The sequence below is a fragment of the Anomaloglossus baeobatrachus genome, chromosome 5 (genome assembly GCF_048569485.1).
Source record: "Anomaloglossus baeobatrachus isolate aAnoBae1 chromosome 5, aAnoBae1.hap1, whole genome shotgun sequence".
In the NCBI taxonomy this organism is placed as follows: Eukaryota; Metazoa; Chordata; class Amphibia; order Anura; family Aromobatidae; genus Anomaloglossus; species Anomaloglossus baeobatrachus.
Genome location: NC_134357.1, coordinates 451432752 through 451448823, shown reverse-complemented (window position 1 = coordinate 451448823; position 16072 = coordinate 451432752). Strand labels below are relative to the sequence as shown.

Genomic DNA, 16072 nt, shown 5'->3' with positions numbered 1-16072 from the left:
CGACTTATGTCCTCTGCCCCATAGCATCTGTGATCCTGCAATATAATTTTACATAATCTCTGTGGATCTTAAACGCTTCCACTTTTTAATAACCCCATTCACAATTTGATATTGAAATATTAATGTCCTGAACGGCCTTGTAACAACAGTGTCGTTCTATTAGAGGACCATGCTGGAAGTCATTAACCCCTTCACATGATATACAACTAAGACATGTTATTTTTCCTGACTTTGATGTATGCTCACAAACCAAGCCCACATCTTTCCCGGGAGATGATGGCTGAATTATTCATCTACCTCTTAAAGGGAACCTGTCACCGAATGTTTATAATACTTACCTAAAGGTCGGTGCTGAACAGATGGGTTGGATGGGCGTCTCCGTTCTCTGGGTTCGTGCCTCCCCTTTCGGCCATCTTTGTCCTCCTTCTGAAGCTAGTGTGGATGACGCGTTCTATGTCATACACACAAGCAGACATTGAGGTCCTGCGCAGGCATACTTTGATCTGCCCTGCTTTCCAGTGCGCCACATGATAAAATGGTGTTATTCAAAATAACTTGTCCCGCAAAAAAAAACAAAGCCCACACACAGTTATGGAGGAAAAAATAAAAAGGTATAGCACCTGCAAGAAGGGGAGGGAAACCCCTCTCCCCCCGAAAATAGCCAGGTCATTAAGGGGTTAGACTCTTTAATAAATTAGTAAAGGCAGATGGCATGGTGAGAGGCTGGATCTCATACACCTGTGGCTGGGGTGCGCAAAAAACCTCAATGCAAATATTAACCAATTAGCTCTAATGGATGTACCTCGGTCCGCGCTGGGGTCTGCAGGAGGTGCAGATGCTGAATTGCTCTCTCCAATGGAGGTGTATAAGCGCCACCTATCCATAGCAGCGCAGTAAATGACCACACACAGCCATGTATACAGAATATACATTTATATTATAGGCCAGAAATGTGTACACCATAATAATAAGTACAGGGATAAAACACTGGGATGCAGAAGCCAAATCTCCTCCGGTTATATACAACCCGTTCATGTCACACAGCGCTTCCTGCCTCCAGATATACTGTCCATGCATTACAAAAGATGGACGCCCCAATAACCCTCCCCACCCCCCTCCAAACCCACCCCCTAAACACTGATCATAGCCCTGCCATGCAGCCCAAACCATAGACAAGGCGGGGGAAAACCCCCTCTTTTCCATCCCCCCGTACGCTCACCTCCATGAGCGTGCGAAGCTTGAAGGGGTAGTAATGGAGCAATGGTCAAAACACAATGGGCACCAATACTGTGAACACCTGACCAAGGCAACCATCGGGGCGGGGCAGTGTGCCAACCACCGTCCATGCAAGTGAAATATTAAAAAGTTAACTTTGTGAATATAAAAAATGTAAGTACACCTCCCAGCTAGGCCAGACACTTCCTGTTCACAGCTGAGGGTCTGTTACACTGGTATCTGGAGAATCCTGTGTGAGATAAATAGCCTGGGGTCCAACTAATACAATGTATCTGGAAGGCTGCTCAGCTTGAGGACTGTTTAACCAGGATACAAATGTATCAAACCCACATCAGAGAATCTGGGGTTTATGCAGTACCAAATACAGGTGCATCTCAAGAAATTAGAATATCAAAAAAATAATTTCAGTAATTCAATACAAAAAGAGAAACACATTATATAGTCATTACACACAGAGTAATCTATTTTAAGTGTTTATTTCTGTTTATGTTGAGGATTATAGCTTACAGCCAATGAAAACCCAAAAGTCATCTCAGAAAATTAGAATTTCCACAAAACACCTGCAAAGCCTTCCTAAGCATTTAAAATGGTCCTTTAGTCTGGTTCAGTAGGCTACAGAATCATGGGGAAGACTGCTGACTTGACAGATCTCCAGAAGGCAGTCATTGACACACTCCACAAGGAGGGTAAGCCACAAAAGGTCATTACTATAGAAGCTGGCTATTCACAGAGTGCTGTATCCAAGCATATTAATGGAAGGTTGAGTGGAAAGAAAAAAAGTGTGGTAGAAAAAGGTGCACAGGCCAACGTGATAACCGCAGACTTGATAGGATTGTTAAGAAAAGGCCATTCAAAAATTTGGGAGAGATTCACAAGTGGACTGCTGCTGGAGTCAGTGCTTCAAGAGCCAACACACACAGACATATATCCAGGACATGGGCTACAACTGTCATTCCTTGTGTCAAGCCACTCATGACCAATAGACAACATCAGAAGTGTCTATCCTAGGCCAAGGAGAAAAGATGAAAGTAAATTTTACATTTCATTTGGAAATCAGGTCCCAGAGTCTGGAGGAAGAGTGGAGAGGCCACAATCCAATCTGCTTGAAGTGTAGTGTGAAGTTTCCACAATCAGTGATGGTTTGGGGAGCCATGTCATCTGCTGGTGTAGGTCCACTGTGTTTTATCAAGACCAAAGTCAGTGTAGCCGTCTACCAGGAAATTCCCTCTGACGACAAGCTTTTTGGAAATGAAATAGTTCATTTTCCAGCAGGACTTGGCACCTGTCCACCCTGCCAAAAGTACAAATATCTGGTGTAATAACCACAGTATCACTATGCTTGATTGGCCAGCAAACTCGCCTGACCTAAACCCCATAGAGAATCTATGGGGTATCGTCAAGAGGAAGGTGAGACACCAGACCCAATAAGGAAGATGAGCTGAAGGCTGCTATCAAAGCAAGCAGGGCTTCAATAACACCTCAACAGTGCCACAGGCTGATCGCCTCCATGCCACGCCGCATTGATGCACTAATTCATGCAAAAGGAGCCCCGACCAAGTACTGAGTGCATTTACTGTACTGGATTTTCAGTAGGCGCCAACATTTCTGAGTTTAAAATCATTTTTTCAGTTGGTCTTAGATAATATTCTAATTTTCTAAGATAATGACTTTTGGGTTTTCATTGGCTGTAAGCCATAATCATCAACATTAAAAACACCTGAAATAGATCATTCTATGTGTAAGGACTCTATATAATATATAGGAATAGCTCTCACTGTGTGTTGACTCTATATAATATATATGAATAGATCACTCTGTGTGTAATAACTATATAATATGTGCGTTTCCCTTCTTGTATTGAATTACTGAAATAAATACAATTTTTGATGATATTCTAAATTTATAGAGATGCACCTGTATGGTCACAAACTCTGCTTGCCATCTACGAATGGGAACATTTTTCTTTTCCGCTCTGTGGAGGTATCCTGCAATAGACCCAATACGTTTCCAGGCTGAGGTTTTGCTACATTTGCAGAAAATCTCTCTAAAATTGTAAACTTACGTTTATCATTTATGGGGCTGGATAAAAAAAACAAAACAAAAAACGCAGGTACTAAACGCCAACTGGGCAGGTGATCTTGCAGCGCCCCCTTATGGCCATTACTAACCCTTCAATAGGGTCTGTATCACAATAAGAGCTGAATAATCATCATCAGCAGGTTTTTCAATTTCTAACAAAATGAAGCATAATACAATATTAACATCTCGGAGCTCCGGATATTAAAATACCAACACTAAAAACAATGGGTTGCCATCCGCTCTGCAACCTGGGTGGTAGTGGGAATATGACCATCGGACTGCCAGGTGCTGTAATTCCTCCACCACCCTGGCTACTGAGCAAGTAGGTAACCATCTCGCTAATCTATAAGATTGCCCCCCAGAGCCGTCATTTTATTATCTTATGACAAGGCACGAGACACACAATTTGGAGGGTCCGATGCAGTCGATGTGACAGAAAGCCCCACAGCCCTCACACATGGTCATGGCTTTGAAGCTGCAGGAGCATCTCAGCGACACTTGCTCTTCCCCGCCATCAACGTGTTCGGAGAAGACTTCCACAGAGAGCGATGCGCTGCCGGTAACCGCATAATCACCGGGGGATGAGGAGAAACGGACCCCTGCAGAGTAACAATAGGACTCCACATCCTGTGACAGCATCTCAAGGAAGGCATCCTTCATCTTCTGAGGGGGAGACATGGCCAAGTCTGTAGGTAGCTGGACACAGACCCCAACTTCTTTAGAAAACTGAATGAAGGGCATATCCAGTAATATGGGGACTTTACTGTCAAATCCGGACATGTTATTCAGTAAGTGTTTATGCTGTCCAGAGCAGTCTTGGTGGGACATTTCCTTCAAGGGGCGATGGTTGGATGATGGCTCAGTAAAGGTGATAGGGCTGCCATGCATTTCTGCATCCAGATTTGTGGCCGATAAACCAGATGGCAGGCACAATCTTACCTGACCATCATTAACACCCACCAAAAAACTACCAACCTTAGCTGTGGCCTCAGGGAATTCATCCTCCAGAACAGTGTTCGTTGTATAAGGGACGACACTCATGGGTAAACACGTTTCTAGATTTCCCTTAAATCCACTATTTGTGGAGTCAGAAATGAGAGTGCGCTCGCTTACGTTTTCATCTGTGGGTGCCTGTTGGGTCACCAATGTCTCATGAACGAACCCTGCCTGTTTAGCACCATGGGGTGGGTCCGACTCATTTGGCTCCCTCGAGTTGACAGAAAGACAAGAAGCATTGCCCTGATGGTGGCCGTTACAACATAGGTCACCAGTATAGTCCAATATGGAGTTGGGTGTTGAGGGGTCATTGACATGCACTGGCAGCGGCCCCAGGTGTGAGGTTTTAGTTGAGTCTATTAAGTGTGGGTGCACTAGGGAGGTGGTAGGGAGTACAGGGTACTCAGGGCAGTCTGCTGGTGCTGAATCTGGCTTCTTTTCAGGAGAATCTTTTTCGGTCAAACATGATGCGATTTGCTTGACCCTGTTCTGAAAAGTGTTGGAGACATCACCCAGAACATGTGCATCCATAGGTGGCGCCAGCATCTTCTCATCATTGCACTGGCCCGTGCACATATTCTCTTCCTCTGCGTCTGCCATCTGAACATCCTTCTCACCACCCAAAGAGTTGTCCTCTGAGACACCCACCTTATCCAGGTGCCTTTCTTTGGTAAGGGAGTCGATCATGTCAAGATCATCACTGGCGTCAGCTGTAGAACTTGAAGCCCAACTGATTTTAACCCGCGGGACTTCTGGTTTTTCAAGTGTCACTGTAACGGCCGGCAGTAATTGTGTTCTGCAGCAATTTGCTGATTTGTCTCGATGTCTTCTCTTTCTGCTTCTTCTTCTGGAGCCTCTGGATCGGCTTCTTCTTTTGTTTGTGTTCTGGCGCTGGAGACTGCTGCCGCCACCTCGACCTTCGCTACTGGTGGTTTGGGAGTGATGGTCACCGGTCTGACTGTCAGCAGGCGAGCAGGGAGAAGGCCAGCTCCCAGTGGGATCAGCGTTTGGGATGATCCGGGGGCAGATCTGGTAAGCTGGCAAACCTTTAACCACCCAGGGAGGTTTGATCCGAGAAAGCTGTATCTGGGGAAAGGGCGGCAGGGAGAAAAAGCTAAAGTTAGTAAATTTACTTAATTTTAGAGACTATTAAAAAGGACAAAACTAGTACATATTAATATACTGCATACACCTAGGTTACACCACAAACACAATGAAAGAAGATTCGGTCTCATACCCGGATTGGTGGGACTTTTGGTTCTTCTTTGGTGGGCTGTGGCTTTTCGGGGTGAACACTCTGAATTGTGTTACGAAAGGACTGACGCTGTTCCATCCGTGGCTTCTTATCGAGAGAAGGGCTGGAGGTCTCTGGTTCTGTGGTCTTTCGCTTGTGCTCAGAGGTAGTCTCGGGATGAAGCTCGGGCACTCTTTCAGAAGTGGATGGGAGGTTTACGTCTTCTCTTGTTAACAGTCTATCCTCCACAGATAATGGATCAGACTCCGTTTTCTCTTCTGGAGGGGAGGTGGCAGCTTTTGCAGCAGCTGGCAGACTATGTTGGATTTTGCTGACGTTCCTGTAGAAACTCCTCCGAGTTCTCATATGAACCTCAGGAGCAGTCTCCCGATTCGGAGTAGATTCTGGGATCGTTCTTTGCCTCCCTTGGTGTAGGCGTGTCGTTATATTAGATTTCTCTTCCAGATCAGACCCCGGTTCCTCAGAATATCCAAGCCTAAGAAATGTAACAAAGCACATCATCAACAATTGTCATGCCCATGACAGCCATATTTATAGACTAGGGGTCAGGACTTATTATGGCTTACTATTTCCTGTAATACAAGGTGGATGGACTGCAATAAAACCAATATATTAAGGGGTGTTAACATGGAGAAGATGTCACTATTCATACACACAAATGAGTCTCAGAACAGCACTGCACGTGGGGATCTGTACTGCAGAGGGCACAGTGGAGCAGTCCAGACCTCGCAGCAGAGCAATTACATTACATACTGAAACTTACTTCTGTCCATAGAAATCTTCAAAGAACTTTTCTTTCCAGTCTTCTACTTTCTTTTCCTTCCCCATCTCCTGCCTCATTCGGAGCTGAGCCTCAGGAGTGAATTCACCTGCCGAGAACACAACAATCATCTAAGGGGCTCCTCAAAGACAAACAAGCAACAAACTTCAAGTGTTAGGCGCCTACCTTCTGCCAGCCGCTCCCGCCACCTCTGGCACGCATGAGCAAAAAACTCGTTATTCAGGGCGCTGCCGCTCATCCGCAACTGTCCATCCGGGCCGACCTATGGACCAAGAGGGTGATTTAAATAAATGGCCAGTATTAAGGACAGAAAGCTTGTTTTGTATATTTTGTGTTTCCAATTCACCACTTTCAAGAACTCTGCTTGCTGTCAGTTTATGAAACACTATTGATTACATTCAAAGGCTGGAAAAGCTGACCAGATCTAAAATTTCTCAGACTTCTTTCCCCTCCTGGTGCAAAAGAGTGGAGTGGGATATAATCAGATAGTGCTTGTAAAAACAAGCACTTATTCGAACTCACAATCACTTCTGTGAGGGCAACACTTGTTTACAGCACATTGCCTAGGAGACCTACCACTATTGCTATCTAGCTTGTAAGCACTGTGCTGAAGCTGCCTGGGATTAGGCAAGGTTGTGCCTCAGCCAGCTTCAAAACAGTGCTTTACAAGGTCAATAGAAAATAGCTAGTAAGCACTGCACGTTACGGTGAGTACCCAAAATCATCTCCTCTATGGCTTTATCGGGAACACCGGAAACCATGGGCCGTCCCAAAGCAGTCCCCAAGGGTGGGAAGAGAAAATAGAAAAAATGGAAGATCAAAAGGAGAGAATCTCAGGTTGGAAACCGGCCACTATAATATGCAAAACGTTCGTGCCCTGGCCCGAAACTGCCAGAGAAGAAAGGTATGGGGAATGCTTGGTAGAACCTGGAAAAGGAAGTACAGGTAACTAGAAGCAGCCTAGAGAGCAGCCAATAGAGGACTGACGATGAATCGTGCAGATGGCCACAGGGACAGGTGAATGGAGGAGGAACAACAGATTGTGGTCTATTCCTTGGCAATGAGAGTCTAAAATGGCAGACTGGAACCAGACTGGACAAGCATTTGATGACTACTCAGACCATGCACGTGAGAAATCTGTCCTAGACAGAGAGGGCTGCTGAGACGCACACTGACCAGCTACAGTATATCTAAGATTGGTAGGGAGGACGAGAAGGAGAAGAACGGAGCGGGAAAAGACTATCTCCAGAAGGATGACAGGTTAAAAGAAGAGCAACCAAATGCAGAAATACCAAGACCAGATGAAGGTCAGGGAAGAAGGGGGACCAGACAGGGCTGGCAGATCTGATACTCACCCATGAAAGTGATATTTGAAGGAAGAAACTTTCCTGGAAATAAAATGAAGAGAATAGATACAAAAGGGACAGCACTGAAGTGTGTTCAACACCCAATGAGGTCGAGAGATCCACGGGAGGCAGCTAGAGATTTACATACCAAGCAAGTACACCACAAAAAATCTGGAATGGAGAACGGGAAGCTAGTTTCCTTGAAAGGAAGTTAGAAACTTGACCTTAAGGAGCCGAGGAACAAATTAGACTCTAGGTTAGACAAAACGGCGGCCAGGAGGATGAAAGGGAAGAGCAGAGTGTTTCCCCGATGAGAATATGATCAAAGACCTGATTGAAGAAATTGGAGGCTCGATACAGATGGTCCAGAAGCGAAGCCGTGTAACTGAGAAGAGTTTAAAATGTTGATGGAGGAAAGATCTTGGGAACAGATATGGGAGTTTCCACAAGAGGTCTGACAAAAGTTAGACAACCTCCGCGAGATGATAGACTACCTTCAACGCACAAAACCTGAGGTCATTTTGGGACTGGAAGATGACGGGAAAGCATCCTGGAAGTTGAAATGAAGTTGGTCGAGTTCCGCTGAATACGACAATGGACGAGAACAGTCTGATGAGATAAACCCTCTACTTTCGAAGTTCTTTCGCAGGAAGAAAGTTAGAGGTTTGGAGCTTACTCCGGGCATGTTAACTGCTGAAAAACAAACAAAAAAAAAACGGGCAGATCGTGTACAGTCCATGACCAGATACATCAGCGAAGATCAAACCGAATAGGGTTTAACTTTAGAAAAAGATGAAAGGCAAAGTGTAAATGTAGCATATGCAGAAGGTGGCTCTGAAAGAATCCTGCCAATGAGAGGTAAATTAAATCGACTGAGTTTCAGATGGAGGATGAGAAACCATGCCAACAAATCCTGAACTGTGCAACACTGGAATAACTCCCCCCCCCCCCCCCAAAAAAAAGTCATCAGTCACCAGAATCTCCAAGGATCTTTAACAAAGAAAGAGTGGAAACACCACCACTAGGTCAAGAATAAGAGACAGGGGAGACAGCTATAAAATAGAATTGCTTGGCTGAGAGGAACATGGAACAGAAGGTCAGAGAGATTGAGTGCCAAAAAAAATAGTTGAGAATTTATTTCAGGGGAGGCAAAGTCTGCTTGTGCAGGTCGAGACAGCATGCCCCGGCCAAGTAGACACCGGGTTCGGATAAGAGACTACTTTGACCTGCTGAAGATTGAAACCCAAGTGAGGAGTGTGCTGAGAAACATTTAAAACTCTCCTGGTGTGCGGAGAGAAGAGCCTTGAACTATTTGTGAAAAGGGGGAAGGCCAAGATTCCTCTGGAGCATGGAATGGCTAAACTGCTGACATGACCTTCGTAAGGAGACTGGAGAAGGGGCTAAGCAAAATGGCAACGACAAGAGCTGACAAAGATTCTGTCCAGAAACACAGGTGAATAGAAGCATAATCGAGCTTACTAGTGGGTGCAAAGGCCGTAGGTTCCAGAGAGTTAACCTGGAAAGGGGAAACTCCTTCCTAGAGGACAAATCCGTATGTAAGCCCGAGATCCAGAGTGGAATGAGAGGAGCAAGCCTATTAGACCAGAAGATAGCTAAGTGAAAAACACATTGAGTGGACAAAGTAAAGCCAAGCAAACCTGGAAAAAAAAGCAAATCAATAATAAAAAGCAACAAACCTAAGGTAGAAACAGGGCGGACACTAAGCTAAAACTGATCAGCTTGGCTCCGGTTGGTGGGTGTAACTGTATAGTACTTAGGAGGAGCTAACTTTTGTATTGCCTAGTGTAAGCCTCCTAGTGGCAGCAGAATACACCCATGGTTTCTTGTGTCTCCCAATGAAGTGATAGAGGAGAAAGTGCTAATATATCTCAAATACTGAAAATTTTAAATAGCAATAAATGGCGAAATGTTTGTATTTACAATCACAATCCAACAATGCACATTTATGAAGATGGCAAATCCTTTTAAAGGGTTATTCCTAACTATTTAAAGGGTTTGTCCACTACTTGAACAACCCGTTCTCATTCCCCTTGTTTGCCCCTGTAAAAAGAAATAAGCCTATACTACCTTTGGTGAGGCTGCGGTTCCAGTGATATCTAAAGCCAGGTTCCTCATGTTGGAGATGTCAAGGAGAGCGCTCTGCATCAGCCACTATTGTAGCCAGATGAGCCTTTGGACCCCACCCATCAATTAGTTTTAAAATTTTTACTAGACATTTTTTCATATTCTATGAAAGTTCGTTATTACTAAATATTTTACCTGAAGAGTCATGAAAATGTAATATCCCGTGAGTTTATTTGTATTGCTCAATTTTCCCCACTAACCGCAACGTCCGTCGAAGTCCCAGTTACAGAACACCATCTGCCTACAGGGTTAGAAGTCACTGGCAGAGCTGCTCTGGTATACCCAAAAGGCACCCAGCGATCCTATGATCCCGAACTAGTGCTTCTACCCACCTGTCGGTCCACGTCTGGGAGGAGCAGGAGAAGCTGCTGTTGGAGATGAGACGGGAGAGCGTTGAACGTCCGCACATTAATCAGGGCACGTAAATTAGTGTTCACCAATATGGAGCCAGGAGTCTCAAAATCAATCTCCTCCTCCTCCTTCTTCTTCACTTGTCCTACAAAAAGATAAGTGTTAAGAGTTTTGGATCACTCACATACTGCAATTTCCCATTTTCATGGTGCATTTCTGGCCATATACGCCTAGTCTACTATGTGTGGGTGTCGGCCTCAAGTAGGTGTATACACCACAAAATGGTGCACGACGGAGCTTACGTGATTCAGTCTGAACCATTATAGTTAATAGCCTCATCGGCGCATACATCCAAATCCCTTTTTGCGGGGACCACTGAACGTTGGGAACGACGCAATGTGGAATAACCCCAGGGTTTTAGCCTCTGAACACATACAAGTATATTTCTAATCAGTTTTCAAGTGAAAATCTGAAAAGTAGAGTGTTTTCAACTTTTTTTGTACTGATCTGACCTGGAGCAGAGATGTTCTTTAGGCTTCGGAGGTGATGGGTGGAGTTGCCGCTTAAACCTGTTCGTCTGTGAAATGCCAGGCTACTCCTCAAAGTTACGCTGCTGGACGATTCACTTTCTACTCGGGAAACGGACAAACCTGGATCCAAAATGATAAAGTAATCTGGTGACTTAAAGAGAAACTTTCACCACATTTTCCTAAATGCTCCACCATGACCAGATGTGGCTGAAAGTCTGAGGAAAACAAAATTCTCATCTCCATTGCGGAGATATTAGCATGTATACTTTTATATTCCGATATGACACTGTCACGCTGTCCAATAAGGGCTATGGTGTACGATCGGGGGTCATCGCGTACCACGATTTGCACATAATCCCAGCTACCAACGTATTATTCCTAGTTGCTTGGGATAGATGAAGATGCTTGATCTCCTCTCACTGCACATAAAACCCGGCAGTGAGCTCTGTGTGACCTGATTAGACACAGTCTTACCCGATCACACAGATCGCCTGTTATAAAATTCTCTGGGGGTATTTCCACCTCCCCTAGATAATACCTGCTGCTTATGACTAGGATTTGGGGAAAAGCAAGTCTCCCCCGGAGAAAAATCTCTGCTAATGCCACCTTGGTCATAGCGTAAATTAGCATATAAAGTGCACAAACTAATATCTCCACAACAGATAAGACACAAAAAAACCTTTTTATTCAAATCTTCAGCCACTTCATTAAGTTATGGTCTGTTAAGCATATAAACAGGATATTTCACCACATTTTATGAGGCAGTATCCATATGCAAATGGTACATTATATGTGTTGCAAAACTATTAGTTTTTGATGGATCACAATACAGTGATCTCAAATCCAAAAAAGCTGTATAATCAACCATAATGAAGGGATGCAGATCATGATAGTTACAGGATAAAGTTCTGCCTGCAGCCACCACTAGGGGGAGCTCACCACATACAGAATTACACAGGACCATGTTCTGAATATCCTCACCTGAAGTAGAAGGCAGATGAGCCCCATTTACTTTGAGGGGTGTAAGGACGACCCGAGGAAGCAGCACCCCACTTCTTCTCTTCTGCTGTTTCATCTAAAAACGCAACGTTAATGTAAGAAACCAACCCAACCAATATTAGGGTCCGAATCTTTCATAACCATATACAATTAGCGCACAACCTTCCCCAAGTCATATCGATATGGTTCCTGCACTCCACAGCAGAGTATAATCTAGCACTGACCTGTACGAATGACCTGGTTTCCCTGACATGCGACTCTCGAGAACAGGACGCGCTACCGGAGGTTTCGGCTGCAACACACAAAAAAACAAAATAAGACAAAGACAACCATAAGTGAAGCTATTCAGTTACTCTGTATTAGTTAAATAGGTTGAAAAAAGGGAATTTTGTTTACTTACCGTAAATTCCTTTTCTTCTAGCTCCTATTGGGAGACCCAGACAATTGGGTGTATAGCTTCTGCCTCCGGAGGCCACACAAAGTATTACACTTTAAAAAGTGTAACCCCTCCCCTCTGCCTATACACCCTCCCGTGGATCACGGGCTCCTCAGTTTTGGTGCAAAAGCAGGAAGGAGAAAACATAATTTGGTCTGGGATAAATTCAATCCGAAGGATGTTCGGAGAACTGAAGACCATGAACCAAAAGAACAAATCAACATCAACAACATGTGTACACAAAAGAACAACCAGCCCGAAGGGCACAGGGGCGGGTGCTGGGTCTCCCAATAGGAGCTAGAAGAAAAGGAATTCACGGTAAGTAAACAAAATTCCCTTTTTCTTTGTCGCTCCATTGGGAGACCCAGACAATTGGGACGTCCAAGAGCAGTCCCTGGGTGGGTAAAACAATACCTCAAGAAAAAGAGCCGATAACGGCCCCCTCTTACAGGTGGGCAACCGCCGCCTGGAGAACTCGCCTGCCTAGACTGGAGTCTGCCGAAGCATAGGTATGCACTTGATAGTGCTTCGTGAAAGTGTGCAGACTAGACCACGTAGCTGCCTGACACACCTGCTGAGCCATCGCCCGGTGCCGCAATGCCCAGGATGCACCTATGGCTCTGGTAGAATGGGCTTTCAACCCTGAAGGGAGCAGAAGCCCAGAAGTACGGTAGGCCTCGAGAATCGGTTCCTTGATCCACCGAGCCAAGGTTGACTTGGAGGCCTGAGAGCCCTTACGCTGGCCAGCGACAAGGACAAAGAGCGCGTCTGAACGGCGCAGGGGCGCCGTGTGAGACACGTAGAACCGGAGTGCTCTCACTAGATCCAAAGAGTGCAAATCCTTTTCACACTGGTGAATTGGATTAGGGCAAAAGGAAGGCAAGGAGATATCCTGATTTAGGTGAAAAGGGGATACCACCTTAGGGAGAAATTCCGGGACAGGACGCAGAACTACCTTATCCTGGTGGAAAACCAGGAAGGGAGCTTTGCATGAAAGCGCTGCAAGCTCAGACACTCTGCGAAGTGATGTGACTGCCACCAGGAAGGCCACCTTCCGAGAAAGACGGGAGAGAGAGACATCCCGCAGCGGCTCAAAAGGTGGCTTTTGAAGACCCGTCAGGACCCTGTTAAGATCCCAAGGTTCTAACGGACGTTTGTAAGGTGGAACCATGTGGCAAACCCCCTGCAGGAACGTGCAAACCTGAGAAGCCTGGCTAGACGCTTTTGAAAAAACACGGAGAGCGCCGACACTTGGCCCTTAAGAGAGCCGAGGGACAAACCCTTGTCCATTCCAGATAGTAGAAATTAAAGGAATGTGGGTAAGGCAAATGGCCATGGAGGAAAACCGTTATCAGAGCACCAGGACAAGAAGATTTGCCAAGACCTGTAATAGATCTTGGCGGACGTTGGCTTCCTGGCTTGTCTCATGGTGGCAATGACATCCTGAGATAACCCTGAAGACGCTAGGAGCCAGGACTCAATGGCCACACAGTCAGGTTGAGGGCCACAGAATTCAGGTGGAAAAACGGGCCTTGTGACAGCAAGTCTTGGCGGTCTGGAAGGGCCCACGGTTGACCCACCGTGAGATGCCACAGATCCGGATACCACGACCGCCTCGGCCAGTCTGGAGCGACGAGAATGGCGCGACGGCATTCGGACCGGATCTTGCGTAGTACCCTGGGCCACATCGCCAGAGGGGGAAACACATATGGCAGTCGAAACTGCGACCAATCCTGGACCAAAGCGTCCACTGCTGGAGCTCTGTGATCCTGAGACCGTGCCATGAAGGCCGGGACTTTGTTGTTGTGTCTCGATGCCATGAGATCGACGTCCGGCGTTCCCCAGCGGCGACAGATCTCTCGAAACACGTCTGGATGAAGAGACCATTCCCCCGCGTCCATGCCCTGACGACTGAGAAAATCTGCTTCCCAGTTTTCTACGCCCGGAATGTGAACTGCGGAGATGGTGGAGTCTGTGATTTCCACCCACTGCAGAATCCGCCGGACTTCTTGAAAAGCTTGACGACTGCGAGTGCCGCCTTGGTGGTTGATGTAGGCGACGGCAGTGGCGTTGTCCGACTGGATTCGGATCTGCCTGCCCTCCAGCCACCGATGGAAAGCCAATAGGGATAGATATACTGCCCTTATCTCCAGGATATTGATCTGAAGGGACGATTCTATTGGAGTTCAGGTTCCCTGAGCCCTGTGGTGGAGAAAAACCGCTCCCCAACCTGACAGGCTCGCGTCCGTGGTGACCACGGCCCAGGTTGGAGGTAGGAAGGATTTTTCCCCGAGACAGAGATGTGGGTTGGAGCCACCACTGAAGTGATGTTTTGGTTGCGAGGGAAAGAGAGATGTTCTTGTCGAGGGAAGTCGAACTCTTGTCCCATTTGCGAAGAATGTCCCATTGGAGTGGCCGTAGATGGAATTGCGCGAACGGCACTGCCTCTATGGCTGCAACCATCTTCCCCAGGAAGTGCATCTGAAGAAACGAGCCGTAGGTCGAGAGCTGAACTCTATCCTGTAACCATGAGACAGAATGTCTCTCACCCATCGGTCTAGAACGTGTGGCCACCAGGCGTCGCCAAAGCGGGAGAGCCTGCCACCGACCGAGGATGTGGCTAGATGAGGCCGAGAGTCATGAGGAGGCCTTCTTGGAGGCCGTGCCTCCTGCGGCCTTTTGGGGGCGTGACTTGGACCGCCACGCATAGGAGTTCCTCTGGCCTTTCTCCGACCTGTTGGACGAAGAGGATTGGGGCTTGGCGGAGGGACGAAAGGAACGAAACCTCGATTGGATCTTTCTCTGCTGAGGTCTCTTAGGTTTAGACTGGGGTAAGGAGGAGTCCTTTCCCGAGGATTCCTTAATAATCTCATCCAACCATTCTCCAAACAACCGGTCGCCAGAAAACGGCAAACCAGTTAAGAACCTCTTGGAAGCAGAGTCTGCTTTCCATTCACGCAGTCACATGGCCCTGCGGACTGCCACAGAGTTAGCGGATGCTACAGCCGTACGGCTAGCGGAGTCCAGGACGGCGTTCATGGCGTAGGACGAAATTGCTGATGCCTGAGAGGTCAAAGCAGAAACATGCGGAGCAGAATTCCGCGTGACAGCATTGATCTCAGTCAGACATGCCGAGATTGCTTGGAGAGCCCACACAGCCGCCAAGGCCGGGGCGAAAGACGCACCCGTGGCCTCATAAATAGACTTCACCAAGAGCTCTATCTGTCTGTCAGTGGCATCCTTCAGGGATGAGCCATCGGCAACAGACACAACGGACCTAGCAGCCAATCTAGAGACTGGAGGATCCACCTTGGGAGAGTGTGCCCAGCCATTCACAACTTCAGGTGGAAAGGGATAACGCGTGTCAGTGTGCCGTTTAGCAAAGCGCTTGTCCGGGACCGCTCTGAACTTCAGGACAGCGTCCCTGAAGTTGGAGTGATCAAAAAACGTATTGCGCGTACGTTTGGGGAATCGAAATTGGTGTTTCTCCTGTTGAGAAGCCGACTCCTCTGCAGGAGGAGGTGGGGGTGAGAGATCCAGCACCTGGTTGATGGACGAGATAAGCTCATTTACTAAGGCGTCCCCCTCAGGGGTATCCAGGTTAAGAGCGAAGTCAGGGTCAGAGCTCTGAGCTCCCACGTCCGCCTAGTCTTCCTGAGAGTCCTCAAGCTGGGATCCAGAGCAGCGTGAGGAGGCCGGGGAAAAGTCCCAGTGAGGCCGCTTAGCCGGTCTGGGGCTGTGATCCGGGCCGGAGTCCTCCGCCTGGGACCTAGGGGCTATTCTGGGAGCGCGCTGCGGCGCGGACCGAGAAGGGCCTTGAGGAGACGAACTAACAGGGGCCGGGGCCAGTGAAGAGCCCGGTCTGGACTGCAATGCCTCAAGCAGCTTAGCTGACCATTTGTCCATAGACTGTGAAAT

General features: G+C 47.0%; 1 protein-coding gene across 2 annotated transcripts in view; it reads right to left on the bottom strand.

The window, feature by feature from the left end:
- Nucleotides 1-1130: 1130 nt before the first annotated feature.
- The window catches only part of ASXL1 (ASXL transcriptional regulator 1), a 66375-nt gene continuing 51433 nt past the window's right edge, over nucleotides 1131-16072 (bottom strand). The window contains exons 5-12 of one of the 2 annotated variants that reach the window (XM_075350556.1): nucleotides 11943-12010; nucleotides 11701-11794; nucleotides 10702-10839; nucleotides 10171-10334; nucleotides 6513-6609; nucleotides 6330-6435; nucleotides 5549-6041; nucleotides 1131-5397 (exon numbers count right to left, since the gene is read on the bottom strand). In XM_075350556.1, the coding sequence (XP_075206671.1) occupies nucleotides 3691-5397; nucleotides 5549-6041; nucleotides 6330-6435; nucleotides 6513-6609; nucleotides 10171-10334; nucleotides 10702-10839; nucleotides 11701-11794; nucleotides 11943-12010 (2867 nt within the window). In that variant the 3' untranslated portion in view covers nucleotides 1131-3690. The remainder of the gene's footprint in view (nucleotides 5398-5548; nucleotides 6042-6329; nucleotides 6436-6512; nucleotides 6610-10170; nucleotides 10335-10701; nucleotides 10840-11700; nucleotides 11795-11942; nucleotides 12011-16072) is intronic. The other variant, XM_075350555.1, reaches the window with a different exon arrangement.